The sequence below is a fragment of the Melopsittacus undulatus genome, chromosome 9 (assembly GCF_012275295.1).
Source record: "Melopsittacus undulatus isolate bMelUnd1 chromosome 9, bMelUnd1.mat.Z, whole genome shotgun sequence".
In the NCBI taxonomy this organism is placed as follows: Eukaryota; Metazoa; Chordata; class Aves; order Psittaciformes; family Psittaculidae; genus Melopsittacus; species Melopsittacus undulatus.
In genome coordinates, this window is record NC_047535.1 from 4,084,400 (window position 1) to 4,099,640 (window position 15,241).

Genomic DNA, 15,241 nt, shown 5'->3' on the forward strand with positions numbered 1-15,241 from the left:
AGCCATTTAAGTGCTTGTGTTCCCAATCTGAAGATTTATTTGCCTTTGCAATTGAGGGCATTGTCACCTCGCAGCATTGAAACTCGCCTTCCTTTCTCAATGCACTAATTGCAAAGGGCATGTTGGTTTCCTGGATCCGTGCTGCAGAGAAGTATTAAATATGCCCACTCTTCCATGATAAACACTACCCACACATTAAGTGGAGTAGTAACGATTTTATGTTGCTACATAGAATAGATACTACGGAATTAATTGGTGATTTTGATCCTGGAGTTTCCAGTTTATCCTTCACGTAAGCTGTTCCTCCTTCATATAATTGGATCCTGGGTCCTCACTCACAGTGTATTGCTGTTACATTGCGATCCATAAGCAATCAGATTTCAATCATGCATGTTATCTCATTGACTCTGTTGGCAGGTCAAATTTATAGTGAATTCCTATGTTTGAGAACTCCAAACTGTGATGTGGTTCCTCACTAAAACTGATTTATATCACTCTCCATTGCCATTTTTTTGGACATGTATTCATGGATGTGTTGGATTGACTTGTGTCCTGTGTTTCAGCAGTAGCAGTCATTTTTCTCCTTCTTAGTAGCTGGTGCAGTGCTGTGTTTGGTATTGGGACTGGGATAAGTGTAAAGGTTTATAGCTTTATCCAAAAAATGAGGCACTAAATACTGACTCTCTTTAGAAGTGCTAAGTATTGTATCTGAGCTGTGTGGGTCACATTTGTGGTTGAATTTGTGCAGTGTTTCCCTACTGATGATGAGAACCAGCAGCAAAGGTGAGCTACAGAGACGTAACAGCCACCATGACTGGCCAGGATATAATTCCTGGGCACTGTCACGTCTTGTAAATGTGATCTGATTCTGGGCTTTATGAAACAGCACAATAAAGAGTTTTGAAAGGAAGGTGTCAGGTCTGAACTACTCCAAAGTCTATTGCAGAGGAAGCTTTTCATTTCACCAAAGCTTTGTCATATAAGGCAGAAGGTCTTCCCTGTGAGGGTGCTGATGTCCTGGCACAGGGTGCCCAGAGAAGCTGTGGCTGCCCCATCCCTGGCAGTGTTCAAGGCCAGGTTGGACGGGGCTTGGAGCAACCTGCTCTAGTGGAAAGTGTCCCTGCCCATGGCAGGAGGTCGGAACCAGATGAGATCTAAGGTCCTTTCCAACCCAAACTGTTCTAGGATTCAGAATACATTATCTCCTCCCAAAGGAACCTTGCAGAACCTTGAACTCGGTCACAAATGAACTGACCAGTTCACAAAGCATTTCCCGAAAGCTTGTCCTTTTCCCTTATATTTTTGGTTCTCAACTTACTGCCGTTAGGGTGTGTTTTGTAACAGCAAGGGCAGATAAAGTACAACACTCACATAGCTGCACAGCCAAGCAACTTTAAAGTGATTGCATGTCAGGGAAATTAAAGATTATGAGCTAGTGAGACGTCTCCATGGGACAAATTTAAGCAGCTTTTTGCTTGATGTCGATTTTTCCCCCCTTTCCCAAAGGAGAAGTTAATTAATGTGTTCATGTAAGTCTCAACAGTAGTATTTGTTTCCAGTGTTCTACCTGTCTCCAGGATATTGTGAAAGAGATTCAGCATGTAAAACAGCGTGAGAACATTTGGGTGGTTTCTAAGCTTGTTGATCTAATCTTGTCTGCAACTTCTGGATGACCCCATGTGTGTTACTGTGGTCATGAGGTAGATTTCGGACATTAGGACTCTGCTTAATCTTGAACAGACACAACCAGAGGAGGAGGAGTGACTCTTCTTGCCAGTTTCTTGGTTCCCCAGTGAGCAGGATGAGATGGGCTCTGTGTGTAGTAGAAGGTATCTGAGAAGTAACATTAAAATTGCCTTAAGGTATGCGAGGAGTTAGCTTTTATATTACATGACCCTCATTTTTCTCCTGCTCTTCTTAATTTCTTGTTTTAATTTTTATAGTGTTATTTTCAATTTTTCTCTTGCATTTCTCTTCCTTCCTCTCCTTTAATAAAATAGATGAATTTTCATGTTTTTATCTCTGGACTTGGCCTCATTTCCTCGGATGAGTGTTTTTGTCTTTATCTGTGCCTTTCACAAAAGCAGGAAGCTGCTTGACCACTAAGCAATAGTGTCAAAACCCTTGATGTTTTAATCATGTTTACCTGGTGGCTGTCCTGCAGGTCTTTTTCTCTTCCTCATATGACACTACTATTACCCACAAGTTCTGTGTTGCTTTCTCTTTTTACCTTCAAATGCAAGGTAGGACTGTACAACCCCTCAGGTACCACCAAAGAGTTGAAACTTAGGGATCCCGGTGACAGACCAAGTCATGCCTTTTGGGTTGTTGCATTGGCGCGTGCTCTTGTGGTTGGTTGAAAATGAACTTTTTATTTTCACTGCTTTTATCACAAAATCTGTGCAGATGTTGATCAGTTCTGTCCTAAGCATCATATGGTTTAGTGTGAGGTGTCCCTCTCCATGGCAGGGGGTTGGAACTGGATGATCTTAAGGTCCTTTCCAACCCTAATGATTCTATGATTCTATGTGCTTCTAGCAGTTCTACTGGGTTAAAGCAGTAAATGAATACTCATCCTAAGCAAGGTGAATGGGTTTAGTAACTCCTGTAAGCTCCAGTGTAGAGGAGGCACAAGCGCATACATCTCCTATGGATTTCCCCCATACTCCACTGACGAATGAAGACATTTGCTTATATGTTGCTTCAAAGAATTTCGTGATAGCTTAGGACATCTTTTCCATGTGTTGGTTTATTTCTGTGCTGTGGTTTACGTAGCACTGGCGAGTGTCAGAGCGACTGCTTGAGACATAGTAAAGGGATTTTGGAAAATGTTGTAGTGAACTCCTAAAAAAGAAGAAGGAATTAAAAAAAACCTTAAAATTTCATCCAACCTCTGCCAGAAGATTTCAAACCGGAGTCAGTCTGGTTTTGGCTCTCTCTGCAGCATGCTGTTCTGTGGCTGAGTGTGCTAAGATGGTGTATTTGACAGGGAATTAGCTTCTCCTGTTGAGTCATCTTTCTTCCTGTTAGGTGTTTGAGGGAGGTCTTATGTGCCTGGTTTGTAACTGGCCCTCTGACAGGAATGTGCTAGATCTCACTTTGTCCTTGATAACGGTTGCACTGGCCAGGTATTAAATGGGCACCAGCAAAGAGGTTCAGGTGGGGTAGGATTGAAGTCAAAACTGGTCTTGTAGTGTGACTCCTCCTAAGTTCTTCTTTAGGTCCCCTGGTTCATTGCTGTCCTGGCATGAACAGTCCTGCAAGCTTCAGCAACTAGGATAGCAGGAGCTGGAACAGCCAGAGTGCTCTATGTAGTTACTGCTTCTCTGCACAACAGGCTGGGATCTGACACAAGCCAAGTGACAGGTGTAACCTGTGGCCATCGTGTGTGGGTTTGCTAATACCATCCAGATGTTTGTAAGAGTATTGTTATGTTGACCCTTGTGCCAGTACTCAGGCCTGCCCACTACGACAGCTTCTCAGACTGCAGAAATTAGTGGTGGTGCTGTAGATGGTCACGTTCGTAACTATGCATGTCATACAGATGCCTGTAAGGCAAAGCAAAGTTGCTCTTTGCTATACACAGCATTAGTGCTGTGCTTTCTCATACAGGAGGATTGTTCCTTTGCAGAGTTTTTGTTTGGGTGACAAAAATAGATACACAAATTAGGCCACATGAATGGTGGTTAACACTCATGGTCTTCAGCTACGTTCCAGGTTTCTTTTCTAAGTGCAGTACATTCAGATATCTGTAATTTCATCACAACTGAAACAAAAGTTAAGCCTACTGAGAGCTGGCTTTGCTAATCCAGCAAGCTCCAGAACACTTTTCTCTTTACCTATTCAACCTTTAACATCTGATTTTTATTTGAAGCATCAACATTACTGTCACTAAATACAAACCTAGGGTACTTACTGAATAACAGTGAAGCCATTTTTGCTGCTCAGTTTATTGTGTGAGGTCAGAAGTTTGCCTGTTTATCTCAAAGTGCAGGTGTGAGCTTTGGAGTTCTGGTTGGTGTCTGACCAAAGCAGAAAGAGGTTATGTTCAGGTTAAGAGAAACCTTTCATCTTGTTTTGCAGTGTCCTTGATTTAACTTTTTTAATAGCAGTTACCTGTTTTACTGGGTTTTTTTTGCACAGTTTTGCTGGAGCTGGAGTAAAAATGGATTTTCTCTAAAGGGACCTTTCCTTAACCTCTTTATTCCACAGACCCGATCGGAAGCGAAGGGACGTGTTCCGAATTGCAAATGCCACTTTGGCCACTCGGAACAGGAACGCAACTGGGCCAGATCACTTCGCCAATGTTTCTGATGCAGAGGAGAGCGAGGTGGAATACCCCTTCTTTGAGACCAAAGTGGATGGCAAGGAGAGAACTGTCATCTCCCATCTCCAGCCTTTTACTCTTTACCGCATTGATATTCACAGCTGCAACCATGAAGCTGACACACTTGGTTGTAGCGCTTCCAACTTTGTCTTTGCAAGAACCATGCCTTCAGGTATGCTCTCACCAGTGCACAGCTTTGTTGTATTTTATGGGGAGAGATCAGCCTCAGGGGGAACAAACTCTCCAAAACCAGTAGAAAAACATTAATAAATTCTATGCAAGAAAAGGAATTGGATCTGTATAAAACTTTGCTCCAGTAGTTTAATGTCCTGGACTGGTTTCTTGTGTATCCTGTGATCTGGACAAAGGTAGAAGCACATGCATCAACTACTGAGATAATTATGAGAGAGTCTGTTTCCCAGATTAGGTGAGACCTGCAGCCATGGTGGTTGAAAGGTTTCATTCTTCAGTTCCCTGCATGCTGACTGAAGACAGGGGAACGTTTTGCTGTGTTCACTCTGAACTGTTTGCAGATGTTAAAGAGTTTGGCTGCTGGGAATGTTTGCCAAATGTTTCTTCTGTGACAGAATGACCATGCATTTGTCCAGCCTGGAAAGAGGAGGAGCACTGTATTGCTTTGTGCCCATCTCGAGTACTTCAAATGGGAAGCATTGAACGCTGTACTCGGGTTTGGGACTTCTTACAGATTGTACTTCTTCTCAAAAGAATAGAGATGATTTTAGTGTAAGCTCATATGCATCCAGCAAAGAGCTTCTGAATCCAGCAGATGTCTGGGAATATTTGATGCAGAATGAGAGCAATTTTGTTTTGTTTCTGGAAGAAAGACTGTCATAATCCAGATCCAGCTGTGTCAGTAAAAAGGCAAAAAGTATTGCTTATTTCAAGGAAATAAGGAAATCTGTGAGATCAGGGAAAAGGAAATAAGTGTTCCCAGATTTTATGCACATGGCTCTGAAAATTAAAGGCTAAACAATTCTGTTTTCTTCTTCTAAACCTAACAACTGCATTGTTGAATAAGTGGTCTTTTTTCTTTGATGGGAGCAGTCTTCATACTCCTGTTCCTGTGGGAACAGCTACCTGCAAGCTTCCAGTGGAACGTCTGGAAGGAAAAATCAGATGCTGGTAAACAGGTTTTTGGGCACACACAGCACAGTGACTAAGGCAGAGGCTGTTCCTGGTGGAGCTGTATACACTGTGCTGTGTTTCTGGCAGGCAGCAGTACAGACTGCTAACCTCTCCCTGATCAATGCATTTTGTTCTCTGGATCTCTGAATAGCACTTACTGCAGTGCTTTGATGCCTAAAGTTTCCCTCAGCTGTTGCATAAGTTTCTGTTTCAGTAATAGGTGTCCTTCTCACATCACTTGTAAATATTTTACAGAGGGAGCAGATAACATTCCAGGAACGGTAGCATGGGAAGCAAAAGAAGAAAATACCGTCTACCTGAAGTGGTTGGAGCCTGCAAACCCCAATGGGCTGATACTGATGTATGAAATCAAGTATGGGCAGCATGGAGAGGTGAGGATTTGATGTTTCTTTGAGTTACTGCTTGTAACTCATAATTCATGCACAAAATGGGATCTTTCTTAACATGCTTCTGTGCACATAGAAATACATAGAAACAGGTTTCAAACACCCAGCAGCAGCCAGCATGTCATTCCCTTGTTTTGTTTGATACTTCTGAACTCTACATATCTCCTCAAGGTGTTTAAACAAAACCTGATCAGATGGAGCTTTTAGTTATCAAAATTAGCTTATCCTGCAGCTGTGTGATTCTTAAGAATGAAGGAATGTGAAGATACTAACATGAACTGTAAATTGCTTTTTAGGAGAAGCGGGAATGTGTTTCCAGGCAGGAATACAAGAAGCTTGGAGGAGCTAAACTAACCCACCTGAACCCTGGAAACTATTCTGCTAGAGTCCAGGCCACTTCGTTAGCTGGAAATGGGTCATGGACTGAGCCAGTCTCTTTCTATGTGCAACCCAAATGTAAGATGAATGTTCATTGGCTGTGTCAAAATGGTCTTCCTGATAATTCCTGCTGTTTACATATGTAATTGGGTATATGAGCCTCTTGCCTGTACTCTGAACTCTTATTTGCTGATGCTTCTTCGGGAGCTCTTCTCTGTTGCATGTTTTTGGCAAGTGTTGACAACCAGGAGGTGTATCTGAGGTGTGGTCTGTTTTCTAACACTCATTGTATTATATGTGTGAGAGATGCAACCAGCTGGTGGGTGTGTAGAACACACTGCTGTGGCTTCCAGTGATGCACAACTATGCTAAGAACAGGGTGGTAGCCATAACAACATGGAGTTGTATTGCATTGTACGAAACCTGTAGCAGTAAGGGAAGCCTGCTTTAAAATGCAGAGTAATACAGGAAACAATGCATTTGTTTAGATACTTGGCTGGCACATTTTGATAAATCTCAAGATGCTTTTTCATATATGACCTGTTGCAAGTGACATTTGATAAAGATAACATCCGGATGAAAGGGTGATGTTGCTCCTGACACTGGGAATAATTCATATGTTGGAAGACCACCATTGTATAGTGTCCACAGAGACCCTGTCATGAACTTCTGTATTTAGTTGTAGAGCAGATGTATCCATGGAAAACTGCAACTCCATCTTTTATTCCTTTTTTATTTTCTAATTGCTGGATTTCTATGAACTGAAAGAGCAGGGTGTGTATATTATGAATATAAGTAATTGCAAGGTGAACAAAAGCTGGAAAGAAGCTGAATATGCAGGTGAACAATTACATATTGTTCACTGAGAACTATAAGTCCTTAAGCATAAGCTGTGAAAACAAACCCCAGACAGACACTGTTCTGTACAAAATCAATGCTTTTTACTGCCTGTTTTCTTATTCCACTCATCTGCAGTCAGGGAGTGTTTCTGAGTGCATTTTTCCACATCAGACAAGAAAATGAGTACTTTGATTTCTTCCCTGTATGGAAATACACTGAGTGGGTTTTCAATGTTTCTTTGTTAATGGAGGTTTTATAGAAACCCTGATACAATTGTTTTCTTGTTGGTTGCAGCAGCAAACTATGGGAACTTCCTGCACTTGATAATTGCGCTCCCTATTGCTTTCCTGCTCATCATCGGGGGATTGCTGATAATGCTGTACGTCTTTAACAAAAAGAGGTGAGTTGTAGATGCTTGTGGTTAAAAGTGCAGGAGGGGAATGTTTCATTTCAGATCCATGCCCATGAAGTTAGACATTATAAAGGGAAAAGGCATTCAGAGGATTTGAAGCAGATTCTGTTTTGTTGGTGTGTAAAAGGAGGTAGTTTAGAGTTACCAGCAAGCATCTGGCTGCTGCTTGAGATGTCAGGAGGCTTCTTTTACAGTATCATGTTTGAGGGGGAAGAGGAGGGCTCATCAGGAACATATCCACTGGGGCAGTGTGGCAGGCTGAACCTATATGATCAGAACATTTGGCTGAAACACGGGTCAATATCAATAACAAAAACTTAGGTTCTGTTTGGGTTAACTTGATTTCATGCAAATTCTAGAGGTTTTTTGAAGTTTTCACATCCATGTAAAAAACCACATCCTGGACAGAGCAGTCCAGGGACCTGTTCCATTGATTCGGTTTCCTCAGTTTTGTTCTTTGTAACTAGTGATTTAATTATTATTTAATTGAAATACATGAGGAGGGCTTAGTACAAGTCAGTGCCAGTGTTCAGCCTTACCACTTTCTAGGTATGGAGGGTTTCTGTTACACCTGTATAAATGATGCTCACTGAGTATCCTATGATTTCCACCTCTAATTCGTTTGTAGCACTGCGCACAACAGGACCAGTTCTCAAGCCCTCCAAAAAGGGCTTTGTAGCTAGTGAAGTACAATACCTGCTTGGCTTTCCTTTGGGCTCTCCTGGGTTAAATGGCTGTTGTTCTAGCCCAGAGAATGTTTTGTCTTTGATCTTCTAAGTCTGATAATTTCATGTCTACAACCTGCCTCCTGCAAGAGCTCTCATAGTGCTGAATAAATGTGTCTTACGCTGAAAAACACCCGTGTAAAAGGGGGGGGGGGAAACGTTTATGGAATAGTTGAATGGAATTCCCCATTAAAAACAGTCTTGTCCTTTGCTAGACCCCTTCTCTCCCCCAGCAGAGCAGATGATGTTAAAGTATATTCTCAGGCACAGGTCTCCTGGGTGTATCACCCTACAGCTGCCTGTCTTAAAGGAAGTTTACCCAGCAGCTAAAAGTACCTCTTGTTTACATTTTTTCTGGTGCTGATTTGGCATAAAGAAGACTGCAGGCTTCCTGGGAAAGCTGTTCTGGGCTGTTTTCCCATTGATTATGTGAGGTGGAATAGGAACTTGGTTTGTCCCCTTTGTCTGAAAAGCTCTCCACGTACAGTAAATAATACTCTGTGGTTGAGCAAACGGTGGACAAACTATAGAAGAGGTGGTCTGAAATGTACTTGGGTTTAAAGAGTAAAAACCAAACAAAGTTATTTCAACAGGAACAGTGACAGGCTGGGCAATGGAGTGCTGTACGCTTCTGTGAACCCTGAGTACTTCAGTGCTTCAGATGGTAAGTGTGGCCTTACGCTTGTGATGCTTCTACTTTGATGTGTTCTGTTTGTGTCCAAGTTTGAAAGGTAGGAATCTGGAAAAGGGATGTTGTTAACCAGCTTTCTCACTTTGCCTTATTAGCACAGATGTGAATCCATCATTAATAAGATGTCAATGTCACCTGTCTGTGGAAATTGGGGAGGGTTTGACATTTTTCCTGTAGTTTGTTCAGTGGAGGCAAATTTGGAGGCATTAGCTTCACTTTCAGAGTATCATCTACTCATCCAGTGGTGTTTTCACTGGAATAAAGGAAGAATTCATGAATTCATTGTTTTTCATGTTTGCCCTTTTAAGCCCTATTCTGACTTACTGGAACAAATCCATGGCTTGTTTTTGTGTGCTTCTCATGTGGAAAATAGTAACACTTAGAAAAACCAATTCTGTCTCCTCATTTCCCATCCCAATAAAACTCTCTTTAGCCCAGGAGGCTAATGAGCTTAGCCTGTTTCACTGTTACATTCTTTCTGTAGTGGCACCATTAGGGTTAAAGGTCTGTCAGTGTTCATGCTATAATCCTCTATTTTTGCATCCTGTCATTTCACCCATCCAGAGCATGTGACACAACTGTCCCCTCCTTTGGTGACTGATAGGGAGCAGCATCAGTGACTACTCAGATGTCTTCTTGCCTGAGGCAATCCTCCCTCCTGGCAGGCACCTTCTGAGGTCTCTCTCCTGCCTCAGATCAAAGACTTCTGTAGCAGCAGCAGCAGGTTCTGCCTTCACTGGTGCAGCAGTGCTTGTACAAGTGATCAGAATAGTTTCATGCAAAGAGCCTACTAGATCAGAGAGTCTCTTTCCCTCTAGTCATAAAATCAATCTGTTAATAGAGAATACAGCAGACACTGAACTGATAGAGATGATCAAATATGTTTGATGCTGTCTGGAAGAATTAGAAAACCAGGGGTCCCAAGAAAAGCTCAAACCTGAAGTATTGATTCAGACCTCTTCCCACGCTGCTGTGGTGCCTTGAGGATCCTTCTCTCTATCATTACATTAGTACTATAGTGCATCCACTTGAAGTCCATCTATACATGTATTTGTATGCCAAACATACATCCATCTATCTATCTATCTATCTGTCATCTATCTATCTCTGTATGAGAAAGACCATGGATTATTGGCATGAATTGTTCAAAATCTCATCATTGTTTAGTGTGTTTTACAATAGAACTCATTTGACAGTTGGTGCCATAAAGCAGTCAGTGATCATGCATCTTGGACAAGTACAACATCACGGCCTGTTCTTTCTCTCCTTAGTGTATGTTCCAGATGAATGGGAGGTGCCCCGTGAGAAGATCACCATGTGTCGGGAGCTTGGGCAAGGCTCCTTTGGAATGGTGTATGAGGGAATAGCCAAGGGAGTGGTGAAGGATGAGCCAGAGACCAGGGTGGCCATCAAGACTGTCAATGAGTCTGCAAGTATGCGTGAGAGGATAGAGTTCTTAAACGAGGCCTCGGTGATGAAGGAGTTCAATTGTCACCATGTGGTAAGTGACGATAAGGCTGTGATGTGTACACCTGTGGTGCTTGTTGGCATGAGGGCATTCAGGGTATGTCTTCACAGAACTGGGATTTTAGGTTCAACTCTGTGCAGCTTTATAGCATTACTGTGAAACAGGAGTCAGCAAGTGGAACCAGATCTGTTCTCAGACCTTTTCTGCAGGTTCAGAGATGTTTGGTGCTACAGGTTGACGTGACTAAATGGTTCCTACAGTTCAATAGCTGTATTTGTAACTGAGCATTTGTTTTGTCTTTTCCAGGTTCGGCTGCTTGGTGTTGTTTCTCAGGGCCAGCCTACACTGGTTATCATGGAGCTGATGACACGTGGGGACCTCAAAAGTTACCTGAGATCTTTGAGGCCAGATACAGAGGTGAGTGAGGAGCTGCTTGATGGGGTTTTTTATTTCTTCAGTTAGAATCATTTTGGATGGAGCAACCTAACGTTGGAAGCAGCAGGCAATTAGCCTTTCTTGCCCTTCTCTTTAAGCTCTAAGAACAAAACATGAGCTGCTCTGTGATCTGCAACACGTGTTTTCAGGAGGTAGCTGTTGCAAACAGCCCACTGTGCTGCATTGAATAGGTCCCTTCTTGTGTTGCTGAGTCCTTCCCATTTTCTAGGTTTGAATTAAATCTCTTGTCCAATCTGATTCCTCATTAAGATATCAAACTAAAAATTAGCATGCATGTTAGGTTAATTGTTTCATGTTGTCTGTTCTGCCTGTTGCCTGTGCTGGGAAGTAAAAATGTAGTATATTAGCTAATACACTAATATGTAGGCTATCAGTCTAACAGCTGAAATTGCCACATGTGATAGAGGGTCTGAAGGATAAAGATGGCACATAGGTCACTTGCCACTGTGTATGTGCACAAGAGAATGAGTAAGGTATAAACAGAGGGCATTGCATCTAGCAAGAACAGATTAAGTGATTTGATACAGAAAATAATTATAGTGAATACAGGATTCAGGAAATACCAGTAGAACTGGGGAATTAAGAGCTTGATTAGCATCTGTGATTAATAATGTTTCAGGTTATGTATAAATAGTTTTGGTTTAATTCAACAAACCTTTAAAAGGGACAGTGACATGATATTAAAATCACCAACATGATGAGCTCTGCACTTGGCTTTTCTGTCTTGTGTGCTGGTGCTCTCCAAAGCAGCCAGTGCTTGTCTGTTCCTGGATTCCCAGTCTCCCTTGATGTGCAGTGTAAAGAGTAGAGCAAACTCCTATGAGGACGTGTATGAGGAGCTTCAGTAAAGTGTGGATGGAGGGCTTGCCTGATCACTGCCTTAACTGATAATTTAACCACACAGCTCCCATACCCATCTCTTCCTCCTGGGAATCCAGGTCACATTGGTCCTTCTGGGCTTTCTTGGTTCTGTCTTCTTGGTTCTCATAGGGATGGATGCCCCTAAGGATGGGCATTTAAACTCCATAGGTGTAAGAGAACATCCTTGTAACACAGAGTCTTTCTGGCTTCTATTCCCTAAAATAGAATGGCCTGTTACAAAAGAGCTATTTGGGAGTTCTGTTTGTAACCTAGCTTGATAGGGCCAGTTTTCCCACTAAGCTATGGTGTATCTAAGGAGGTTTTGTTTCGCCTGGATCATGTCAGGCTGAACTGTGACGATGTGATTTAAAAACTAACAATGATAAAAACTGGTATATTGTGGATTGTTTTACCATTTTATCTTCTTAATCTTGCTCAGAACAATCCTGGCCAGGCCCCTCCCACTCTGAAGAAGATGATTCAGATGGCAGGAGAGATTGCTGATGGGATGGCATACCTCAACGCCAACAAATTCGTTCACAGAGACCTTGCTGCGAGAAACTGCATGGTGGCAGAAGACTTCACAGTGAAGATTGGAGGTGTGCTTGCTTGACTTCTACACTAACAAACCCCATCATCCTTCTAAGAAAATGAGCATTTTAGAGGCATTTCTTGTTCTGAAAGATGCTCAAAAGACCTATTAGAACTTAGCTCTTGTTTAAATTTCTGAAGCATGCTCCTTAGGAAAGCTTGTTGTGATTTAAGACCTGTGAGCAGTCAACATTGAGTGAAACTCTTGGAATACCTCTACTTGCTGTAGTTCCAGTGAGGAAATAGTATAGTATGTGGGTTTAAAAAGAGCTAGTGAAGCAGTGACTGGAGGTGCAGATGCTGCAGACATCTGGGTGGATGGTGTCATTGCCACTGGTGTGTCATTCACTTGTCTGTTAATGTGCAGGAATAATTCCTCCTCCTGTTTATTGATTCAAGGATAAGAATTTTAGGATCATTTCAAAGTCTATCTGATTTAGAAGTGGAATATAAGGCTTGACTTCAGCTGGATGCTTTCCAGCCTGAACTGAAGTTCTGCTTTCCAGACAACAGAATGGCTTTTCTTCTGCTCTGCTGTTTTCCCTTTACCAGCCCTCCAAAATAGTGTCAGATGAGTTTTTTCAGACTCCTCTCCAGAGGATGATTTTAAGCTTTTGGCTGTTTTTGAGTTGTGCATATTAAAATAACATGTATAGCAACAGCCTTCTGCTGTAGGAAACTAATTCTTTTTCTCTGAGCTTAACTCAGCTATTTTGATAATTTGTGTAAGTAATCCTGTCATTTGGGAGAAAGAGAAAATGATTTCATTTTGAGTCAGTTAATTAGGAAATAAGATCTTTGGGGGATTTTGTGCATTTTCTGCAGGTTTGGGGGAAGTCAGCCTGACTCCTTCCCACTCCAGTTTTCTCCCTCCTCTTCCCCTTCTCCAGCTTGTTTTACAGTTCTTTGAACTGGAGATGGTGAATTTCTTCCCTTTAAGATGGTACATGGTGACCCCAAAAGCATTTCACATAATACACTGCACAGCTCTCGTTTATATAGCGGGGCTGAAGATCCCTTCATGGATAAATGGTTTAGGAGCATCTTGACTGGAACACGCCAGCTCAGGTGTTTAGATCTCAGAGGAAGAGCTTTAATGCTGCACTACCCTCTGCTCATTGCCCGTTTCTTATTTGCATTACATCTTTAAAGATACCTCCATTCAGCCAGGATAAAGTCACCCTGGTGTGTGGGAGTGATGGAATAGCTGCACAGATGGGCTTTTTAGTCATAATCACCGAGGGTACCAGTGTCCCTAGCACACAAGGAATGAGAACAATCAGTGGCTGGTCACCCACCCAAACCTGGTAATAATGACTTCCATGGGCTGGTAATAAAGACTGAGTGAGAACTGGAGGAATTCTGTCCTCTTTTCACTCCACTTTTCCCAGCAAACAAGGGGCAGCTTCAGGTCTCTGTTGATAAAACAGATTTTGCCCTGGGTCTGCTGTGTGAGCAGCCAGCATTTAATATGAGTAAGAGATTTGATGCCACCTGATTTATTAACTTTTTGGTTACTGAAACCCCAGTAACTGGGTTAAATAGGCTGGTCCAGACCCCAGCAGTTCTGCGTGTGTCAGACTGATTGTACAGGGAAAAAATGCTGGACTAAGTCTGAGTTACAGTTAGGAGATGAGCAGTGTTAGATCCAAGTCTTGCACATGCTTGCGTGTCTACAGTTAAGGACATACATACAACACAAATATGTCTTTAATATTGGCCTGTGTTAGTCAGAAATGAATCCTCTGTAGCATTTGAGATATAGAATATTGTAGAGGAATTGCAAATTACCCTTGGAGAGAATTAAAAAGAGAAGCATTTCCCTCAACATGTGAGAGTCTTCAATTAAAAGACAATAGTATTAGCTGCTAAAGGAGCTCTACACTCTTTAAAAGGAAAAGAAAAATCATTGAATTCAGAGAACAGATTTAGTGAATTGTGTGACCTTCAGAAGACTGAGCTTCCTGCAAAGCTTGAGCATAAATCCTGGTATTTCTCATATGTAAATCATTCAGAGTGCTCACCTACTGAAGTCAGTTGGTTTTGTGGGGAGGGAAGTTAACCAGCCCTAAGGCAGCAGGTAAAAGGCAGGATCCTGGTAAGAGATGGCAGATTCTTTGCACCAGACTGTGATTCTGTGCTGGCTACAATGATGTGTCATAAAGGAAATGTTCATCATTTTATCTTGCAAACTCAAAACACTTGCACCTTCTCAAACACATTTATTCCTCCTAGATTTTGGCATGACAAGAGATATCTACGAGACAGATTATTACCGTAAAGGAGGGAAAGGTTTGCTGCCTGTCCGCTGGATGTCCCCAGAATCACTGAAAGATGGAGTCTTCACCACGCACTCCGATGTCTGGTAACAAAAAAGGGGCTTGGAAAAACTGGTTTAGCCCCTCTTCTTTCTAGCCTCTTGTTTTAGTAGACTTAAATGTGCTTCTTCTGCTGTCTTCTCAGAAGTAGCTCTCTTTTTCCACTGCATTCTTCTTTGTATTTCATATTTCCATTGCAAAGTCAGGGACTCGTGAGGTTAAATTCTGCTCTCAGAGAGCAGAAATAAATGGATATCCCACACTGGAGGTGGTGGCATGTGTCCTGCCGTGGGTTGTAAAATCAGGTGTGCAATGGAAAACATTCCCTTCACCTGGAGGAGCAAGTTGTTGTTTTCCAAAGCGTCCTCCTTCAAGAGGAGCCTTTAAAGTTGCCAAGGATATGGAAAGGTTCCTAGTACTGACCTGCTTTTCTATCAAAACCTTCCATGTAAATAACAACTCTCCTTTCCCTCGGATAGGCTGTGTACAGCAGCAGGTTTTTTCCTTGGGGGATCTCCCCTGTGTATATCCTTCTCCATTTGGAGCTTTGTTTGCTTGTTTTATATACCACAAGATGCAGAAATAGTTTATCCTCTAAAAGCACATTGCCCAGTCGTTGTA

General features: G+C 42.2%; 1 protein-coding gene across 2 annotated transcripts in view; it reads left to right on the forward strand.

Moving 5' to 3' along the window:
- IGF1R (insulin like growth factor 1 receptor) overlaps positions 1-15,241 on the forward strand; it is a 178,344-nt gene that overhangs the window by 146,422 nt on the left and 16,681 nt on the right. The window contains exons 11-19 of one of the 2 annotated variants that reach the window (XM_034066252.1): positions 4,213-4,499; positions 5,729-5,865; positions 6,177-6,336; positions 7,396-7,498; positions 8,829-8,899; positions 10,198-10,427; positions 10,701-10,811; positions 12,151-12,310; positions 14,538-14,667. In XM_034066252.1, the coding sequence (XP_033922143.1) occupies positions 4,213-4,499; positions 5,729-5,865; positions 6,177-6,336; positions 7,396-7,498; positions 8,829-8,899; positions 10,198-10,427; positions 10,701-10,811; positions 12,151-12,310; positions 14,538-14,667 (1,389 nt within the window). Of the gene's footprint in view, positions 1-4,212; positions 4,500-5,728; positions 5,866-6,176; positions 6,337-7,392; positions 7,499-8,828; positions 8,900-10,197; positions 10,428-10,700; positions 10,812-12,150; positions 12,311-14,537; positions 14,668-15,241 lie in introns of both variants that reach the window. The other variant, XM_034066251.1, reaches the window with a different exon arrangement.